Below are 22665 nucleotides of genomic sequence, written 5' to 3'. Positions count from 1 at the left end.
AGGTTACTAAAAGGCCTAACTGGTAGGCTAAAAATAGCAAAGGCACATTATAGCAGAACATATTTTGAGAACCAATGCAAGGATTTGTCTCTGCAGCTTCCCTCTGCAGAAAACCATGTGCCAGCTTTCAAGGAAATCTGAGAGGGCCGTGCCAGAACGACCACACTAATGAGCTCCCATTCACAACACTGGATCCACACGTCACACAATCCCATCACCGTCCCTGACAAAAACTGCAGCAGCACAGAGGGGGAATTGTTTCCTGTTCCTCTAAGCAGTTCTTTCTGCTTGCCCTGAATGGGGTACAAGTGCCTTAGAAAACCTGAGCTAAACTGTGGCTGAATATTACAGCTGCAGGGTACTAATAGCAACTAAAAGCCTGAAAGATCCCGGACTACATCTCTCCAATTACATCTGGAACAATCCAGAGGGTTGACTTCTGAAACAGCCCAATCAAAGCCCGCATGGGTCGCAGAAGTCCTTCACTCCTGTTCCAACACCACAGCTTCCTATATTCCCCTGTCAAGAGGATCACGACGGAATAAATCTCCGTTTTCCATTAAGTCAACTGCACAACCCCATGAACTGAACTATGTGATTTGTCGCTTCGTAAACACCCAAGAGTTTTGGTTATTGTAAGAGCATGTGCAGTCTGCTTGCGGTAAAACACGTAAAACATATGCGGACGGCGACACGCGGCCAGGTCTTCAAAGAGTCTCCTATCGGCGCGAGAGCTTGCTTTGCAAAGGCGCGAAAAAGCCGGACTTTTCTTTTTTTTTTTTTACCACACCCGCGCGCCTGCATAACTGTTCCTTTTCCGCGTTTCATAAACTCTTATGAAAACGACGGGCCCCAGCGTCAGTACGAGTTCAGTGATTTAACAGCGGTGCCACAGGGGAGGAGGTTACAGCACGATGGCGGCGGATTAGCGCGGCGCTCAAAACAACCGAAACGCAGCCCCGGGGAGAAGGGGTGTAGAAAATCTCCGGCTTATCCGCCACAAGGTCCAACTGAAACGCGCCCAAGGAAATAAAAAAATAAGGACGTAAGCCCGGGTCTCGGCGGTAGGTGTTTTTCTCCCACAACAGCCGGACGTCACTGTTTGACCTAACTGTTGTCTCGACATTTTCCAAAACACATTGAATTATGTATCATAGCCTTTCACCTCCCACCAAAGCGGCCATTGTGTCGCGCAGCAAATGCATTATTAATTGGCATTCTGAATACGTGTTGAACCGGGTCGTCGCGACACCGGGGCGAGCCTGCTTTTGAATTTGATTGTGTGCGCCCACAAATATCAAATGCTGTCGCAAATCAGTTTTCCGGGGGAAATGCGAGCTGACCCAGATACTGACAAATTTCACACACATCAGCCAGCTACAAAGCATTGGTATCCTGCAATACATTGGCTGACTAGTGTCACAGTACCTCAAAAAGATGCAGGAAAAGACCAAAGACACATTTACTGAAACGTCTTTGAATCCTCAATTCATATTTGTACAAAATGGCTAAATTATCATATAAAATATACCTCAGTATATAACTGCAAGTGTTCAGGATTATTGTACCACCATTATACTTAACCAGAGCATGCACACAACAGGAGTAGTTTTTTTTCCGATTGAAATACAGCTGTATACTGCATAATAAAATGTAATGGCTAATTACCAATGCCAAACAAATGATACATAAATAATACATAAATGTGTCCAAGTGCACTTATAGTCATAAAAAGTCATTCATAAAAGTCAGAGCACCGATACGTATCTCTAAGTATATCTCTACTCTAGCATTCTATGTCGACTTCAAAGGAAAATTCAGAGTATAAGAGACTCCTCATTGAAATATGATTGTTAACATAATAGTTGGATATGGCAAATATGATTTGGGCGTTGTAATTCAGCATTCACCTCTACTGCAGACCCAAGTGATTTATTTTCCTCATTCATAGATTTTTACCTTAATGAAAGTCAATCTCCTAATATCTGACAAGTATTCTACCACCTCCTGCTACCTTCCAACAGGTTTAGGTTGTTTGTAAATTACAAGATAATTTCATGCCCTTTAAGTGCTCTAATGAGCTGTCTCTGATTTTAAGTAAGTGTTGGTCAATTTACCAATAAACACTAATGTGTTGGTCCTCCCCTTTTACAAGGAAAACACATGAAAATTAAGTTTTACCATTTCCACTGTTAGCACAGCAGGAATAGAAAAATTTGATTACCAGGAACAATCTATCATGAGCCATTCAATATGTGGTGAGGTTGGACCCATTTCTCCCTACTGCAATATGAATGGCTTGAGCCATGTGACCACACTGTCACTGGTGAGTATTTTTTTAAACCCAATGACATGTTATTATCCTCATGGATTAATGGGGGAAAACAAACTGGGCGAAGCACGCTTTTGTCGTGTTTTATAGCAGCACTTCATGCCAGGGCCGGGTGCACAAATTAGCCACAAAGGGGTTTCTTCACAAGGTCTTTACAGCGACTAATTCCAGGCAACGAGCACTCTTGCGTTTTCAATCTCGGTCGCAGCAGACCGCAAGCTCATCCTTTGTTTAAAGGCACACAAACACGTGCAGCCCACACTTTCTTCTCCCATTCCAGCGGGAGACCGGCACGTGCGTACTGGCCAACACTCTGCTAGGACTCGCCACGCGAAAAAGAGTTGTTTGAAATTCCACCGTTTGCAATACAAACTGTTAGGCTTCTAAGGCAGGGTCTCAAGGCGCATTAAGGTCTCAGGTCCTGTGACGTACTCGGCACTGTGAATGGGAGCTTGAGAAAACGGATGGGGGTCTTTCACGCGTGAAAAGTCTGACGCGCGGCGGCGTTACCACATGCGCTGTGGGCGCACGTGTTGGGGCAGTACTGGGACGCCTAATCCCCCCCACGCGCTCTCACGCAGCCTGCGTGCTAATCCGGCCTCGTGTCCAGCAGTCATCTGAGCGCACGCGTGTGTTCCGGAGTAAAAGTGCGGAAGCAGTTTCCCTTTCCCTCAACAGCAAACTGATCGATCCAAGTCAGTCTAGCAGAGTCTCTCAAGCATCAGATATCCCACCTTTAAGGGGCTCTAAAATGACACTTGTATTCCTGTACACTGAAATACCTTTTCTCACCATCTTTCTCCCACACTAAAACACACACTGAAGCAGTTAATTTTCTTACAAAGAGTCTGAGTGGTTCTCACAGCTTAAGTTCTACTGAAAGCGTGCACCTAGCAGTAGATTTACAGGCCAGAGGCTGGCATTTGCAGGAGAGTCCAGGAGAAACAGAAACTTTCTCTGCATTCCACAGCTTGTTTATAGTACTAAGCAAGCATGGAACTAGAACTGCAGTGAGGAACAGCTACTCTTACATCTTATGGACCACACTGCAGAAACAGCCCATTAGTCTACATCCACTCTTTCCACTTCCAGAAAATATGCACATGTACAATAACAGCGCATGCCACTTATACAGCTGGATACTTCCAGAGAAAATTCAGTTTAAGCACCTAGCCAAAGAGTACAACAGCAGTGGCCCACCTGGGATTTGGGTTAGAAGTACAGGTCCTTACATCTGTGTCAGAAGTACTGAAAATCACTTACAGTAAAGTAGTAATGTTCAAGGTGGCAAATGCTATTTTTTAGCCTCAGCAATAGTAAGCCCTACATTTCAAACAAAGGGGTTACTGCACAAAGAAAGAGAATCAAAGTGTTAAAGCCTTAATGTCTGGATTTTCAGGATGTAGACTAGTATCAAAAGCAGAATCAACTTGTACAGACAATCATTATCCATGATTTACCAACCCAGGGCTTTACAAAAAGCCGTTTAAGAAGAAGGAGCAGTACTTAAAGACGAAATCCTTGAGGAACAGAAAGACAAGCTTTGAATTTACAAACAAACTGGCAGAAGGCTCAAGTGTCTTTGTCCATCCATCAATAGTAGGAAGGTCACTCTTGAAATCAGGACTTAAAGGATGTATTGCTAAAATATGCAGAAAGTTTTGGCCTCCTTCTGCGAGAACAAAATGCAACATATATAAGACTTTGCATAGCAAGGCATTTGACATTCATTTAGTTTTGAAAACCCAGAAATCCACCCCCCCGGTTTTACTGAAGTATTGCTACACATCCTCTGCCATTGTGAAATGGGGCTTTGGCCAGTTTGCAGCGTTTTAAGGAATAGTACGTTAACACCTGCATGATTGTATTCTTCAGCTGGGAGACCAAATCAGGCAGGTGATGTATATATAAAAAAAAAAAAATGACTGATGTCCTAAAAACCTCAAACGAAAAAGATGGGTGAGACAGACAAAAATGGATCCATTAACGGAAAAATTTGGATCAGAAAGACACGACGCTCAGCCATCGGGTGTGTCATCACTCAGCAGGCAGACAGGTTTCTGTCTTGGAAGAGGGATGAAGAGACCGGGGAGGGGGGCTTCTCAATCATGACAGGAGGAAGGAACTTCAGAAGCGTCCCGCCGGAAACGTTAAGCTGAGACTGATCGGCGACTGAGGGCGATGGCTCCCCATTACACCCCTCGGCCCCCCTCGCCACCACAGCTCTCGCATTCTGGGCACGACAGCGTCCGCGTCAGAGACCACTCCGTCCCCGAAAAGCCGGCTGCCAGCGCTGCAGCTGTCTCCGCCCGTTCCGCTTCTCGGTAGAAGCAAGGCTGCCAAGCTGCCAGGGAGGAGCCCATAATGCAATAACAGGGAATGGTGCAGGCTCCCTGTGTGATATTTAGGCTCGGACCAAATCTAATTAAAACTGGGATTAAATCTAATCGTTGACCCTCCTCTCATCACAAACTTCCAGACCTAGAGCAGATGGAGGGCTTTATTTTGCACATCAGAGTGACTGGTTCGGCAAGCACGGGAACAAGCACAAGACAAGCACATTAGCTGTCATGTTTATTTGTTTATTATGCTTATGTTTTTTGCATGTCCAAATTTGAAAGGGGTTCATCTGCCACCACTGAAATAACATTTTGATAGGCACTGTTATGATGTTGCATGACATGGGTGCTGCACAGACATTCACAAGGGTGGAATCTGAACTCCACTTCCAGGTTGAATTGCAAACCAAAACTCAACCAACACACGGTTAGCGGAACTCTGTCAGAATCTATCTGGACTGACCTATCACACAATCCCCCCCCCCCCCCCCCCCCCGACCAGTCACTTCCCAACTCCTGTCTGCTGTCATCTCTCAGCTCTCCATCTGGATCAGTGATGTTAAAATTGCTGTGCGTTTTCTGTTCGTCTACTTTGGCGCGCTGTTTTTGAATTCAGATCGTGTTAGTTGCCCTATACCCTGTGTACACCTTGTGTAAATTAGCTAGGACTTCGCTCTCAGCTGAGAACTACTGTCTCATTGTGGAACCGTACACATCCTGTCCCCATACTGTCGCTATACTTACTGTATGCACTTGTGTACGTTGCTTTGGATAAAAGTGTCTGCTAAATAAATAAATGTAAGTGTAAATGTAAACAAGAATTCCCCTTTGATCTCACCTTTCAGCCTTAAACAAGCTACACTGCATTGCTGCATAAGCCAAGGGATGGATCCTTACCACAAAAGGAGCCGAGAACAGCAACAGCCAGAACGTTCTGGTTTCGCTTTGAAAGGAGAATGAGGAAAGAGGTTATGGGGATCAGAAGAGGAGGCTGATGGGAAAGATACAGATGACGCTTGCTGTGTGATGCATAAACAAAATGGTAGCTACTGCGAGGATCTATAACTGGCAGTTGACAACAAAGCCCTACATTTTACAGTGTTAGGTCTGTGCTTTATTAGCCTGCAGTTATTAATTGTTGCTAGTAAAGGATACAGATGGGCATTACACTTAAGATGTATCATAGAGACACAAAAGCCATGTCCATACCAAAGCGTGCGTGCAGATCACAATGTGAGCTACTGAAAACATATGAGTCTATTTTCCTTAGTCTTCCATAGGTGTTTTTACAATGGTATGTTTGCATATCTCAAAAGTAATTTATCCTTGTGGAAAGGTTAGTGTTTGAGATAGCAGGAACAAGCCCCTATAAAAACCAAGATAATGAAAATGAATGTGGAAGAATCAATACTGCCGTACGTGGAGTAAGACAGTGATGTAACTGGAATACATCACAGCTTAACTGCTTTCGGCATTTTCATGATAGCTCAATTACAGTGCTGTTGCTGCAATTCAAAAGCCTCCCTCTCCTGAATCCTGTGAAGCACTCATGTGGACTGCAGTCTGCATACCAGCCTTTCAACAGAGAAGGCCTTGGATTCTGTGCAAGCCGGTAGACTACTGCATCCTTCTCGCTCAAACTTAAAGGTCATTTCCCTTTTAAAAAACGAGAAATGCCAGGGTTTCAAAGGTACTTTTAACTCTTTTCAGTAAACAACCAGCCTTTTCATAGTACACCATGACTATACATTAATATTTTTAGAAGGTAAATGTGGAAAGCGTGAATTTACAATTGTGTTTATGTCTATGTTACACTGTCAAAGCATTGACCATCAACATAAAACAAACGCAAAGGAAGCCGCGTGATCCTCACAACAGACACATGGGACAGAAGCCTGTACTTTTGCAGCATGTCTACCACACATTTAGTGCATACATCTGCAGCTCTATTTCGATCTCTCCGCTACACCGTTTCCTCTTGCCCAACACCCCGCCCTGACGTGGTCCGTGCGGCGCTGCAGCATCAACTGGGCAAGTCTGACAAGTGACCCAGTTCGCGTCAGCGTTTTATAACTCAAAGAAAAGTACACAAGGCTGCAAACAAAGGGGTGAAAACATCAGCAATTAGGCATTCCATTATCCTAAGTTAAAAGGCTCAGCAGGACAGCGGGTCCTACGCACTTGGAAAAAAACAGCAACTGCCGATTATGAGAAAGCACACAGCTTGGAGTGAATGGAGTTGGGTTTTTTTGCGGAGTAATTTAGCCTGTGAAGTCAGAGCTGTGAGTGTTAGCTAAACAGCAGCACAGAGCTGGACTGGTTAAGTTATACTCAGCTCTAAAGAGGACAGCTGTTCGTTAACATACATTCTGCTTCCAGCTAGCTATCTAGCTAAAGTTCACATTTGGTATCCCCCCAAACCCCCCACCCCCCCAATTTTGGCTTCAACACACACTCACAGACAGCAACGATTCATTCATCCCTAAAATAATGCTTTCAATCCAACAACCTGTCTAACTCCATCAGCTGGGAGCTTACAGCAGAGATATGCAGCTTGCTTGTTGACTCCATTCATGGAGCTGAGCAATCTTTAGCTTAAACACAAAGAATAGTCCATTGTCCTCTTTGGCCTCAATGGAGAGGTGACTACTGATGTGGAAGCGCTGAATTTAATCTATATCATTCATATCAGTAGTTGCAACTGTTTCTGTACTGGGTGCAATGGGTTTCCAGAGCAACTTCATTCATTTATCATCCCTGCCTTGTGGTTTTTTTTTTTTATTTATTTATTTTTTTTTTTAAGTCAGACCCTCGTTGGCTACTCATGTCTGCCAGTGTTACTGTAGAGAGCAATGGCATTACAAAAAAGTTCTATATATAAAAAAATCAATTATGGGCAGTGAACTGGACCTAATGTGCTTTAGCTTGTGCAGCCATAAAATTCAATCAAGGAATTTGTTTCTAAGAGCATAAGAAATCTCTCATTCTGTCTTAGCTTAGCCTTCAACAGTCAAGTGCTGTGCAAAAAGGGACAAAATCATGGCAGATAGCTTTCAAATGTGTACTTTAAATTTTACATCAATTCTATAAATATAGGCTATAATATAGGAAAAATAGGGACAAACTGACTACCCATTTCATTGCCATATGACATTGCTATCGCAGGACTTTTGATTGCTCAACAGAATTTCTGCACATGCTTTGGTGACCAACTTCCTAAGCAGATTTTCAACAAAATGCAGAATGGTTACCTGCCGATTCTGCCCACACCAGCCTACTTCCAAGACAGCAGTAGTCTGCCAATGTGTAAAGCCACTGCAATAACCTCAGCATGAATCCTTGTATTTAAAAGAATTAAAAAAACACTACATGGAGGATGTATCTTTCTAGTTCTTTCCTGTCAAGTGCAAACTGAACTGGTTCCAGTGTTTCGCTTTTGACTAGTTTAGCTGAAAGTAAAGACGTAGGCAGTATTAGAGGAACTTGAGCATGGGGAGTTTATAAGGATGTTTAAAGTAAGTCCCTGTTCTAGACAGATAATATAACACCATTAAAAGATGCTTTAACATAAGGAAACTGGGAATTCACTGACTGTTATGACTACTGAAACAAGCAACCTAGAGCTATATACAAACTGTTCTGTCATCCTAAAGCACATGAAGGAGTAGCAGGCCGCTCATGGGTGCAGTTCACATATATACATTTTCCAAAAGATGTTTGCTCTCATCTGTTTCGATTTCAAAGGCCAGCTGTGACCCATGGCCAAAGAATGCCAATACCATCATTGCTCATCATGAAGAAATGCTGACATGACGAAGCCTGTTGCTAAACCACTTTGCAACAAGCTCATAATTATTTTCTGGTTCAGGCGGTGCTCAAAATGTCCTGTTCTGTAGGACTGCAACTACACATTCTGCCCTGGGGAAAAAATCTGAGGCCTAGCCAGTAGAGTGACAAAAAGCTTAGACTTCTGATTCTGTCTGACACACAGCTTCAAGTTCACATTCAGTAGTATCACCTATACCTGTCCATCTGCTTGGTTTCACCCTGAAAACAAGCAGTGCTAGCACAAGGCAGTACAGAGTGAAAACAACCTCAGCAGATCTTGGCAAGTGTAGGTATAGAGTTCTGCCTCCGGAAAATACTATATCTGCCGGTGCAAGCGCAACACAATGAATAATGTTGGCAAGGCATGAAGCATCTGCAAATTTCAAGCTAACACATGCTGGTGTAGGAGTAGGAGTAGAAGTATTAGGATAAGGTATTCCATCCTAATAACATCACCCTCAGACCTCAGGTAGATAAGGTCCAAAATGAACCTGACTTTACAATAAATCAAAATGTATTCAGCAAGTACACATTTACAACTATATTGTCATACAGATCTAGACAGAGTAGGCCTACATTTTCTAGGGAGAACTGAAAAACAGCATACGCAACAGAAATACGCATAATCCATCAGGGAAGGGGGGTGTGGAGGATTATTCCCTGGCACCGGCAAAAGTGAAACTCCTGTAACTATGAAACAGAAATCTGAACAGGTTAAAAGTGAATATTCCCATCAGTTCATTAAAGATATTGAGAGGCTCCTATGTGACTATGAGGTAAAACTGGAACAGTTCTGACAAAATGCCGCTGAAGCTAATATAAATATTATCTTAAGTAAGTACAGAGTTCATGGTGGTACGTAATGCTTTTTGTCTTCTCTCCTTTCCAGCATCTCTCCGTTCCTGTATGGTACCGCTTTCAGTAATCTGGCCAGGTTGTAACACCTCATTTTACTACAGTTTGACTTTACAGCACTGTAAGGTCTGTCTGGAACTTTCTCCTGGCCTGTGGTTGCCCACCCTGTCTGCAAACTAAGCACAAGAGAGAAAGCACACAGACCCTCTTAAAAATGTGTAATGGGATCCTTTCAAAACCATGCACATTAGGTTCACACAGGAAGCTTGGCTTCAGTACTTCTTACTCAGATAGGAAACAGCATCTCCATGTTGAAGAGTCTTTAAACTTGGTCTACCTCACTAGTCCATGCATGATGTCTCACCATTAGTAACCATTAACTATTATTATTGTTGTTGTTGTTATACAAAGTTCAGGGGAAAGTGACTCAAATTTAGAGTTCATGAAGAATCCCCTTGTATCATCATGCTGAAATTACATGTCAGCGTCACATTCCCTTACCTTTTGCCACATACAGACTAAGTCGGGTAATCAAAACAAGGAAAATATGTTAGGAACTACTAGGAATTTCAGGCCAGCTGGCTCATGCCCAGGCCGTAAATAACGTTCGTAACTTCACGCTGGTGTCAACATGTAGCTAGCCAGATACCCACTTGAAGATACAGTGTAAATAAATGGTGTTCGGTAAAACACCACCACAAAGCTAGCTAGATTTAAACTAGCTACCTGGCTTGGAGGCTATTTAATGCTGCTAGTCAGGAAACTCGTGGTCGCATCGCTAGCAAGTTACACTAGCTAGTCAGTTTGCTAGATTAACCCGCCAGGTAGCATTACTGTTTGAAAATGTTTGCACATCGGATTCGACAAATATCAGAATATTTCTCCTAGTGAAAAGCAGGTTGTATTTCTGCTTGCATAAAGCTAGCAACAACTCGCTAAGAAATTGTCCTACCCATTGATGCAAACGACGACTGCTAGCCCCCAAGATAAAAGATGCGGGCTGTGGTCAAACAGTCCCTGTATGAGGAGCAAGCAACCAGGCTAACGCTAGCTAGCCAACCGTCGTAACAAGCTACAGAACACCTATTTGCCAGCTAGCTCATATGATAGCATCGCACTGCTGGCTGGCTACCCATCAAATGTATGAAGAAAACCGACAGCGATGAAGTGACGGACAAAGGGGCCTGCTGAAATCCATGTTTACATTTAGCCAACTATTAGCTATCTAGACTAGGTATCTAACGACATTGCAATACAACGGCATGAGTGTGGCTAGTGCAGTAGTTAGCTAGCTAGCTAGCTAGCCAGATAACCAAACTACATAGAAACATTTGATTCCCATGCAAAAAAAATAAGTTTGTAGCGCCGGCCACATAACCATTAAACGCACAGGTAGCTGACATATGTTTAAAAGTCATATTCAGTTTCAACGGAACGATAAATTTGCTAGCAAAACGTGCATCGCTTGCTTTGTACACTCACTGTCTTTGACAGCTGGCTAGTTACTAGCTAGCTACGGTCTGCTAGTGCAGGCCGCACCCCATGCAACAGTGCGATCGCCACAAACCGACAACAGCGAAAATGCACATAAAATCCCACCTGGTGACACAGTGTGCGGTTTTATGTCTCATCTTCCACAGCGTATATTCCTGTGGGCAGCTACTATCTTTTCGTCGCTCTCGCAGACATCTGAATCGCCCGAAACGACCAACTCCTTTCTGTCACTATTTACATCCTCATACTATCCTTCCTGTCGCAGGCGTCGCACCGACTGCCGCCCAGCCAATCAGAGATGCGCTCAGCCACGTAAACGTTAATAAATGATGACGTCTGTAGGAATGTAAACCAATAGGAGACCGAACAAGCAAAACAATACCCACTTAATAGAGGGGTTATGAACATAGCCAATAATAAATCTACGCATTATCCTCTAACCAATTAGAAACCGCCCTATGACCTAATATCAGATAGGCTTTTCTCGGTGGAATTTTGCTGGCGTTCTCATGTGGAGGAATGTTGAATGGGCAAATTCAGGTTTTTATATGATTGCCGACTACTATGTGTGAACTTTGCGTGAAGGAAGGTTCTTTGTGACCTATAAAGTTAAGGTTTTTTTTTTGTTTTGTTTTTGCCGAATAGGATAGCTAATTGACCTTAAATGAACTGCTGCTTTCGGTTGGTTTTATTTTTCATGACAGTCCATTATCCAGGGACCAAATTAACAAAATGAAACTGAAATGTTATTATCGTCTTTCACTCTGTTCCTTGTCATAATCATTGCGGTTTTCATTATGACATTATGAAGCTCACGGGAGTCAAATGGAGGAGGACAATAATGTCCCTTCAGTCTTTAGCAGCTGTTCCCTTTCAAACTTGACCGCATCACTTGTATCTGCCTGTGTCGTACTAAATCATTTGAATTAGAATGAAGACTTTGTTAAATGAAATAATGCGATTATAAAAAAAGAAAGCGGAGGTCGGTCTTACCTCCATAGTGGCCTTTTTGTTACAGCCTGATTAAAATGTTCAGATTAAGGCCATAAAGGTTACATATACAGTGTCTCCACATGACACTCAATTAAATGAAAAGGAATCAACTGCATGCACGTGATCCTTGGTCCCAAACCAACACACCTGTTGGTTTCCACTTAAATCAATTCCTTTGGATTAATTAGACATAAAATGTATGTAACAACATTCCAACAATTCATTCCTATAACAGACAACAGTAAAAAATCTTTGCTAATCTCAGCATGTGAGCACAGTCTTCAGAGGTTATTCAAAAATTTGTTTTAAAAAGTCATTAAATTTTAATTGGCTAAGTGTGATGTTTATTGGGCTAATCAAATAATTAGGAGCAGGAGCTGGCAGGTGATCCTTCACACCCCTGCAGTTGGATATGACCATCGGTCATCCCAATCAGTCTTTCAGAAGGTCCTTTGTGACCTCATAGACTGGTGACAATCTCACAACAAACAGAAGACAACAGCAGATGTGAGCCACATCTGCTTTGAAGATAATGGCTGACAGTTGGGCAGCGGGACTCTATCTACATCAATGTATCACTTTCAAACAGGAGCTCTGGGGCTCCTCCCCTCACATAATGCATAGACCTGGGCTGAGCTCTTAAACTCAGTATAATGACTCTGCATCATTGTAGCAGCGTTATTATGCTGCTACAGCAGCAATCACATCATCTTCGAGAGATTACTGTGTTAGCTGGGACAGCAGGTTAAGCCCTTTGCGAATCATGTGGATCCAAGAACTGCTGACAGGCTCAGAGACAATAAGTCACAACGTGTTGTTACATAGATTGATTTTTCATTGTGTGATTTAAACATAAATATGCTTCTTTATCGCAAACATACACTCCCTTTTAATTTCATGGCCATAGCCAGCAAGGCAAAGTACCCCCCCCCCCCCCCCCCCCCCCAACATCATTCAAAGATGGGCTACTTTGATGGAGACATTGCTGTTAATACTATGCAAGTCCTGTTGATGCCATGTGCACTAATCTGTTTGTTTGGGCTGGTCTTTTGTCCAAGGCAATTTACAGAGAATTAGCTTAAAAATGCAGAAAATACAACAATGAATAAAAAAGTGTGGCACACACACAACAGTTGTAATTGAGAACCTCACACAACAGAGTGCAGTAATTACAATCTCAACTACAATTTGCAGTGTTTCAAATCCACACTGAACCCCAGGCACTTGGAATGGCGTGGTAAAATCCAAAACTGTGGATCAGTGATCCTTTCAAAAACACTGCCACACAAGCATGGCATAGAATGTCTACCTTTCATGCAAAGTGTATGTAAGCATACACTGCAAAGATTTTTTTAAATCATCCTTTTTTTTTTCTTTTGGCCTTCTGAGATTTGTGGAATTATACAAAAGTACAAGGCTCGTTTTAACAAAATAAACCCAGATATAAACTAAGCCCTTGGCATTCCTGAAAAGCATATCTGAGGCTGTCTGTTATTTGTGTGTGCGATTCATTCAGTGGCTGAAAATGGAGGAACATGGAGGACAAATGGCTTTGTCCTCATCACAAAGAAAATAATCATGTTTCTCTGGCAGCAGATGCCTTTCGGAGCAACACAAAACATTGCTTTCACTTGTCTTCATCAAGGCTGTCAAATGAAAGTCTCAACTGCACATCCGAAAAAATACATGCATTCTTTGTTGGTTTGGCAAGTCCTACACGGTTGATTTAACTGTATGTCGATGATCTGGTATTCCCACCACTATTTGTATACATTTTTATTGTAATGTAATACAGTTTCAACAAACATATATATTACTTCTGTATGCTTCACACCAGCAGCCTTCAGGTATTATTCTGTCTAATTCAGAAGAGCCTGACTGACCACACTGAGCCATGGAAATCCTTGCTGCTGTGTAATATACCTATTGTATTGTATTTCATAGTATAGTATTGTTCATTTCATAGAACTTCTATTGTATTGTATTTCATAGTATAGTATTGTTCATTTCATAGAATTTCTATTTCATAGAACAGATCAGCTCTGATCTTTCACGAGGTCCTTCCTCTCTCAATAAGACAGGGAAATGGATCTTCAAATTGTTTACTGACTACATATGGCTGTGATGAGACTAGTGCATTCTTTAAACAGGAAATAGGCAACACAATACAATCTGTAACATCAAACTATAGCAGCTCACAGGCAATCAAAAGGCACACAGATCCTGGTTCAGTGGAAGTCAATCAATAAACTTATTTATTGGTTATCAATTCAACTGAAAAAAAAGATTTAACTGTCAGCTTAATGCATAACAGGTTTATTTAACTGAGAGATTTCTTATTTGGGAACTTTGTGGCTGCAACGAAACTACACCCAGCAATTTCATTTCCCATTAGTGATCAGACAATTCAGACTTTCAGGAGATGTAGTACCTCGATGTTGAAAGTAGGAAAAGTTAGAAAATTGGAATGGGCCTTGTGCCTTTGACCATAAAGTGGATGTCACTGGTCCAATTGAGCAGGAACGGTTTTTACAGCAGGCAGTAAATAGATCAAAGGTCATTATACCAGTACTGACTTTTCCAGTGAATGGAGCGATCTTTACCTGTACCAATTCTTGATGCGCTTATTTTGCCATAGGCCTTTATTGATTTATTCAGCTATGTTGTGAGTGAACAGTAGGTTCAGTCTTAACCACAGTCAGACCTTCATTAACCAGCCCTGATCCTAAACGCTCAGCCATCCATTACTGTGTCCATACGGGTGTCCAGTAAATGGGTTCTTTTGTCATATTGCCATTGATCCATATCCCACTTGGATATCTGCATTTATGCATGCAGCTGGTTGAGGGATATCGATTGGTGCAGAGTGACATTCTGTTGCTTTTACCTGGGGGACCTGACCTTTGTGGTGACGCCCACTTGGTTTTTCTCATTAATTAATGTTAATGAGACAGTTTAAAGCAGCTGAGGGTTAGATGAGGAGCTAGTCGGGCTTCATTCACGTCTGTCTCATAGTGAACTGCGTGGGACACTTTTTTCCCAAAAGCATGCTGCACCATCAATTCCAGCGAAAAAGTCATGGTTTGAGTGTGTCTCAACTCCACTGCAGAAACAAACTGTAAAGCCTCATTGCTATTATTTACTTGGGATAAAGGCCATGGGAATAAATGTGCGTAGTCCATAATTATGTCACATACAATCACCAGTTGCAACATAGAAAAATCATAGCCTTTTGTGCATAGTTTCTATAGTATATTCATAGGTCTGCTGGTGATTTCTGTAGCATCATTCTGCTAAGTAGGATCTCCTCACAGGTCCTTCATCCCATGGTGGAGATGCATGCCTAACAGGGAGGCTTTCACAGCTGCCACAGTTCATGTTGAAATTCTCTGGCTTTGCCATGGCACACCAAAAGGTGTTAGCGACCACCCAATAATGAGAATGCAGCGCTAAGTCTATTATAATCACACATTTTAATTAAAACTGAGAAAATATAAGTATTGCAGGTCTAACATATGCCACTGCAGATTGGACTCAAGTGATGAGCTTGGCTGAATTGAAACCATAATCTATGAGCTCATAACACATTTTTAAACCCCGCGGTGAGGAATGGAATAGAGCTATTAGCCCTTTATCAAGATGAAACTTGCCATTGGTAATTGGATCGCAATTAGCGCTCAGCTGGTGGGTTAACATTTTTGGTCGTGTTCCAGGCTGAGAATCACTTGGGACTCAGCACCACAGATCAGGGTTAATTTGAAAAGCGATGATTTAGACTGCAGTAGGTCTGAATTGTTCAGTTTGATTGCCTCTATGGAATACAACATTCCAGCTTTTCTAATACCCCGTTACAATTGCTCTGTTATTGAATAAAGGTTTTATTAAAGTGGCACACACTACAATGTGCATATTGCTTGTTTATTAGAGGTGCTCTGTAACAGCCACTCTTTCAAATGGCCTTTTTAACAATAGTTGGGATTGTGGAGTCTAAATGTGATGCAAGGAAGTGGCGTGCCTTTATTAATACGTCAGTCACAGTTCATGTAGACACCCGCATTGCATCCAAGGTTGAGCAATCATGCTAATGTTGCAAAAAGTGGCTAAAACAAACACCTGAGGACCAATCAGACGTAAAGGCATCACTCAAACGTCTAAAGGCTGGCCCCACATAGGAGGAGACTCATCGATCTTGATTTTGTGATAGTTCACCTTGCCTGACCTTCTGTGCCTGGCACGGACACTGGAACTTAAAACTTCACTGGGCCAGCTTATTGTTCCACTTATTCAGATAGGATTTGGGTGCTGCATGTTGCTCAAGCCAAGATCCAACTAAAACTTAATTAAACCATTATGTTGAGAATGAGAGATCAAGCTGACCTCTGTTTCTTATACTCAGGATAATGCATGTAATACATACGTGTCTAATTTCTTAATTTCCTCTGTTTTGCTTCTCTCTGTGTCATTTGCTGATTTGAACAACATTCATTAGGTCAAGCTCCTGCCCAAACTGGGAGACAGAATGAGAATGGTGGAAACAGAATGAGTGGTATTATCAATGCCTGCAATTGCACCCAGAAGTCTCTGGTAAAAACTGAGGCAGGGGGCTGAGATGTCACTGGCAACCCCTACAAGGACAAGCAAGTTCATTCCCACACAGACTCACAGGGCCTCTTAATGTGATTAGCCCATGCGAGTGCATTCAAAGCCAATGCTGGAAAATGCACAGTGAGTCTCAGTGTGTTCACAAAGTCCCTGCATGTAGTCAAGGCAAGTGTTCCATGGGTCCCACATGCATGTCCTATTCCAAGATGACTTGAATTTTACAAAACTGAAAAACTGGCATACTACATACTACTTATACCTCAAACAGTTTTACATTCATATGCTGGTCAAAGCTTCGGTCATGCTACAGTTCTCAGCATGAATCTGTGATTTTGGGACTCAACCCATAGAGCTCAGAAGAAAAATGAAAACTTTGGAGTGGATATTCTGTTCTCTTTGACTTACATTTTAGAGATTGCATCTTGTTCCACCAATCACCTGACAGCTGATGGTATCAGTTCAAGCAATTTTGGTTAGGTTGCCCTGTCAAAAACATCAGTGTACCAACCATGATTTAAACCTGCACCTTATAGCATGTAAGGTCTTTTCCCAAAGCACTGCTCCACAGCAGCTCTCCTTCGTGGATGACACTGGTTACTCATGTAACCTCTTCCGGGCCCACAGAGACTGTTCTGGGGTCAAAGAATTATCTTTCCAGGAGTCCAACATGGAATCCAGGTTCTGTCTGGTCCTTTTTGAACCCTGTTAGAACTCCCTGGCAGACTGTGGGGAGGGGCTCAGATTAGTTGGGGACATCACAATCTATCATTGTCATTAGTGTCATTGTGTGCCGCCGCCATGAAAGTTGAAAGTGTATTCACTGCTCATGCGAGCTAGTAGTGCTAGTAGATTGTAAATGTCGTCAGCCCGTTCATTCACGCAGTTCCATCACCTGATGTTTGCTGCATGTTGATCAGTTATTCTAATTTCTAAAACATTCTACTGAACACACGCATCAAACATTATTTTTAAAAATGTATATGGTTCAAATTAAATAATATTTGGAGAAAAAAAAGGAAAAACAACAACCTGAATTCTCACCCTGATAAGAGGTGCTGCGGATGCGAAGAACGACTAAAGTAAGCGTTCGTTCGCTTTTGCTCTGTCATCGCGCTTCTCGATGCCATATGTAAACGTCTCTCTCTGATTTGCTGCCGTCTGTGTCCTCTGGTAGTTGAATCACTAGCAGCGTGATAAAGATGATGGTTAATACTTGACGGAGATGGGCAGGACCGGACATCCCCTGCAGTTCACTCCGGCAAACTACTGAGCAACGACCAGTGCCCATACGCACGGGGGAGATAGGATACCTGCTGGGAGGAAAGCTCCAGCCACTTGCTAGAGCTCAGGAAAGCGTACATAATTGGCGACAGCTCTCGGTATATATTGGGACGGGTACAGCTGTTGCCTGGATGTCAACGAAAGGCAGAAAGTATCAGAAGCGCGTATCTTTCTCCGAAGATGAAAACGAGAAGGACTGGAAAGAGGAAAACGGCGGTGTGGACGCACATTACTTAAAATCCGTGAAAACGGTCCGAGATTCGTCTGGATATTATCACCACAATATGTGAGTACTGGACTGAACCTCGTGTGATTTCAGGAAGTAATGTTTAATTCAGAGAATCGCAAAACTTGGCAAAATGCAGAATAATCATTTGAAAATTTAATTGCGTTATTGTGTGGGCGCAAGTGCTTTGCTTATTTCCTTATTTAATTAACATGAATGTAATTTAGTCTTTTTCTGTGGCACTGCTGTGAAAAAAGAAGAAGAAAAAAACAGATTTGTAATTCCAAACCTAAATGTCATGATCCAATTATCTGTCAGGACAGTCCAGACAAGTCACAATGAAACATGATTGAAGTGTTTTCACGGAGGCATTGAAGTAATTTTTGTTGAATATATCTTGGCGTTTAGCGCCACTGGGTGGATTGATATTGTTGGTTACGGTCATTATACACAGATATCCACCGTTATTTTATGATGTAGCTCTTCGTCGTTTATTGCCGTTCCCAAATGTAATTATTCATTTTTTCCTGTGTTACAGGAGAATCAGTGCTGGTCCCGATAGCCTTAGGTTTTAACAGGTGGTCTATAGGTTACCACTAAAACCTGTTAAGTATTGCAGCAAAAGTAGCAGTCTTCCTCATTGTGCCAGTTGCAAGCTACAATACGTTTATTCTTGTAAAGAGTAGTCTTAGTTTTTGTAGACTGCAATTTTGCAAATGTATGTGAAAGAGATTGTGAATAACATCATAAACTGGGCAGGTCTTAAGTGAACCTATGTGCAGTAAGTTTTATTAAAATTGAAATCAAATTAACGGAAACTACGCATTTTCCTCCCTTTAAAGTAACATAGAATAAATTATTTCGGGTAAGGTAGCTGATCTTTGCAAAATGTTAATGTTTTGAACAAAATGATACTCGATGTTCAGTTAGTGTGTATGTCCAGTTCATTGTTATATGAACTATGTGAACCGACCGTGATATTTGCAGCGGCAAATATCTGGAGTTTCACTGGAGTTCTGTTCATTTCTTAGATTCTGAGAGAAACGAACCCTTCAAAAAGTGTATAAACAAACAAAATTTACATATATTTGTAGTGAGACAAGAATTACATCTACAATTCCTGATTATGCCGCCGGTATGGGTCAGATATGGTCACCTTTATCATTTTGGAGAGGTCGAGTGACTATGATAAATGGTCTCTGGAGCAGTGGTACAAGTTTAAAAATACATACAGTAGGTGGAGTAACTACCCGCCGCGCTGCAATATATGGCCAAGCGCTCCTCCTCCGTTTGTTGGATGCGGGTAGCTGGCGCTGTCTAAAATGATCGACGATGCCTCGTAATAGTTTTTGCGTTAAGAAAGAAAATACACAATGGGTACGTAGCATGCACATTTCCCACGTATTGAACAGCATGCCGAGGAAAATTAGACTCTGAAATGACGATCAGACAAAGTTCAAACGATGAAGAAGGAGTGTTGTTGCGCAGGTGCAGAGATATTTTGCGAAGACCAGGCGATTTAATTAACCGTGCGCTCACGCTGATTAGTCCTCGGAGTTTGTTCGATAAGTACAGTGAGCTCATATCCACATATATGGGACTTTGACAACACAGAAGTGAAGTTTTATTGAAACTACAATTTTGATCTTCTGACGATAAAGACACGTGATGTTGTGTTAACTGTGGTTGGTGGCATATCGATTGAAACGTTTACACAGGTTAGTAGCGCAGAAGTAAAAAAAAAACAAAATAAAAACCTTCTCTTTAAAGTTTCGATATTCGTTCAGAGTTTCGAGATTCGTTCAAGAGTGTCCATGCCTTGGATTTCATAGTTTCCTACACGGTAGAGCATTTGTCAAGGTTAACATTTTCAAACTAAAATGATTAATGTCTTAGAACTGAACCTTGGTAACAATATTATCACCGGGAACTCGCTGAAAATTGCCTGGAGGGGCTATCCCCACCCGATTTAAATTCCTTACCACTAGCACTTGCCAAGTAATGTCCTATTTGAGCATGTCTGTGGGGACACTAATATTAGAAAGGCAAAGCATTCCATATTACAAACTCTCTCTGATAGGAGAACGATGGTAATCCTCATAGATTTATGACACACCCTGTCACAGTACTGAACATCATAGGGAGAAATGCATACACCTTGTCATTCGACCTATCATAATGGTGTCTCTCACAATAACATGCAATAAAATAACCTATTTTGTACTTTCCTTTCCGATAAGATCCCTGTTGCTCCATTTTCACTCAGACAGACATTAAACCATGCTGTGGGCCTAGAGCCTTTGCATCTATGAGATAACTCAGGGTTATACAGGAGTCATATCAGTATTAAACAAATGTCAGTCAAACACCCTGATATGACAGCAAATAATAGTGAGTAATTTACTTTTCTCCAGCTATCTTGTATCTGTGAATACAGTACTGGGAAGATGAACATTCACTCTCTACATATGTGCTCACAGCCTATGGATGCCAGACAAGTGTGTTGATGGTGATGTGCCTGTTTCGACTCTTGTAGCTTGTCGGAGGTAATGATGTGAAAGGACATCCAAGCAGCATCATGTTCTAAGGCCTGTAAGTGAATTACTGCAACTTGAACCTTGTGTGACAGTGGATAACTTCACTCTGGGTTCATCTGAAGCATTGAGTCAAGAATACAAATAACAGTTTTATGAAAAAATAGTAAAAAAAAAAAAACAAAACAAAAAAAAAAGTGTCCATCTGATATAAGCAGTATCTAGCTGGCATACATTAACAAAAAATGTGGCATATTAAAAATGTATGTCTTAATCATTTTGATGGTTTAAAGTTACTAAGAGATTATGTATTATTAAGAAGCAGTCATAAAGTACATCCTCAGATCATTCAGTACACTTTGGCTATCACAGATGTATCCATTTCGAAACTGTGTTTTCTTCAGCTGTGGTTGTCATCTTTCCAATGGAGCGACAGTAAAATATATTACATTTGTTCTAGATAACTGGTGTCTTCAAATATTTGTCCAAGAGCAAAACGCTGGTGCCTGCCAGTTTATGCCGATATAACTCTTCAGCTCTGAGGAGTGGTTGGCCAACGGCTGACATCAGCTTATTTGGACAGAAAGGCCACGCCCCACTGCCCTAAACCCCCAGAATCCCCAGCTCCCCGCTTCTGTGAAATGAGCTCTGTGCTTCACTGAAGGCCAGCAGGAGTTTTTCTCCAGAAGAAGCCCGTTTTAAATACACATCCCATCTTGCTTATTAAGCTCTCTGTGGCTCTGTCTGAGGTTATGACACACATACTCTGTGCTGTTGTTGGAAATTATGATATCATTTCAAATGATATACATAAATATTCTTTTAAGGTGCATGTTCCACATATGATTCATAATATCTTAAATGATAGTTACATTATCATATATACTCTCATGAATTGGCTGGATATTTTTTCAGAGCTTTGCAATGGATAGTTATCGCTTTTATTCTCTTAAAAACCTGGAGCTGTTCTGGACCAAGTTACAGGTATGAGCAGTTTACACTGCAGATATTATTCAACACATCTGTATTGGAGCATAAAACTGAATTTAGGTCTGTGGACCTAAATGTAATGTAATGGCTAAGGGTACATCTGGAATCACAGTTTCTGTGAATGGTCGTTGAATGAGTGAATGCTCATAACATTTACACAAGATTATTGTTTAGAGTAGTAAATAATGCGAGTCTAGAGATAACAGCAGCATTTACCGAACTGGACTGAGTGCGTGGGGCCAGGCAAACAGAGCCAAGCCAGGCAGATTGCGCACACCTACAGTGTGTGGCTGATAAATGTGCTGAATATCAAACAACCGAGTGATTGCTGTGATAGAGGTTATTGACAAGAGAGGAAAATGTGTTTGGGTGTAGCCTATGACCTAGGCTGACAAAACGCCTTTAAAACACATCTAGGCTCTATGACAATGAGTGTGCCGACCTTGAGCCCTTCTAATTGGTGCCGTGCAAAAATCCCATTAGGCAATCATGCCTGGCATGACTGGGTGTGGCCGGGGACCAAGAGTGATGACAAGCAGTTGGTAAATAATAAATGCGCCAGATGTAAGATGGATGAGGGAATAATGTGAAAGGTTACTGACAGCGGAAAACACATTTGGGCACCATATGGAATGTGTCCTTGGGCCTAGCGCAGTGAAAGGCATTTTGCACACATTAACAGACTATACGTGTTACAGATTAGAACAAAAAGGGGGATGATGTTGGCAATTACGTGTAGAAAAAAACACAGAGGAAAAATAAAACAAGCAACAACAGGCTTTCAACCATGCTTGGAGGAGGAAAGCTTTTGTTTGGACGTGCCAAGCACTCACCACATCAACAGACGTTAAATGCTAATTTATAAATGTTTGATACACCTAACTGAAAATTTACCCTTGGTAGTATTGTCTCATAAATCCACTAATGATAAATTTTAACCATTACTAATAGCAATCAGAACAGGAATCAGCATGTCCCCACATAGCAAATCAGGTGTCTTATGTGTTTTTTTCTCCAAAGCTATTGAGTGGTATAAGTCTGCAGTCATAGGAAAAGTGCCATATAGACCTCTGTCTCCCATTTGTTCTTGAAGAATAATTGACCAGTACTGTATGAGATCTGTGAGTTTCTGCTGTGAGGTAAGTTAAATATGAATATCTGTGGATTTCTGCGCATAGATGAGTTTGTTGT

At 41.8% G+C, this 22665-nt stretch overlaps 2 protein-coding genes across 12 annotated transcripts in view; one reads left to right on the top strand and one right to left on the bottom strand.

Annotated features, from left to right (window-relative positions):
• The window catches only part of kiaa1109 (KIAA1109 ortholog), a 102663-nt gene extending 91576 nt beyond the window's left edge, over positions 1-11087 (bottom strand). For all 11 annotated transcript variants that reach the window (XM_036516953.1, XM_036516954.1, XM_036516959.1 and 8 more), the window contains exon 1: positions 10954-11087. The gene's annotated coding sequence lies outside the window, so the exon portion shown is untranslated. The remainder of the gene's footprint in view (positions 1-10953) is intronic.
• Positions 11088-17653: 6566 nt separating this feature from the next.
• The window catches only part of LOC118769440 (short transient receptor potential channel 3-like), a 28175-nt gene continuing 23163 nt past the window's right edge, over positions 17654-22665 (top strand). The window contains exon 1 of the mRNA XM_036516536.1: positions 17654-18010. Within this exon, the coding sequence (XP_036372429.1) occupies positions 17856-18010 (155 nt within the window). The 5' untranslated portion in view covers positions 17654-17855. The remainder of the gene's footprint in view (positions 18011-22665) is intronic.

The sequence above is a fragment of the Megalops cyprinoides genome, chromosome 22, assembly GCF_013368585.1.
Source record: "Megalops cyprinoides isolate fMegCyp1 chromosome 22, fMegCyp1.pri, whole genome shotgun sequence".
In the NCBI taxonomy this organism is placed as follows: domain Eukaryota; kingdom Metazoa; phylum Chordata; class Actinopteri; order Elopiformes; family Megalopidae; genus Megalops; species Megalops cyprinoides.
This window is presented reverse-complemented; position numbering and strand designations above follow the sequence as displayed.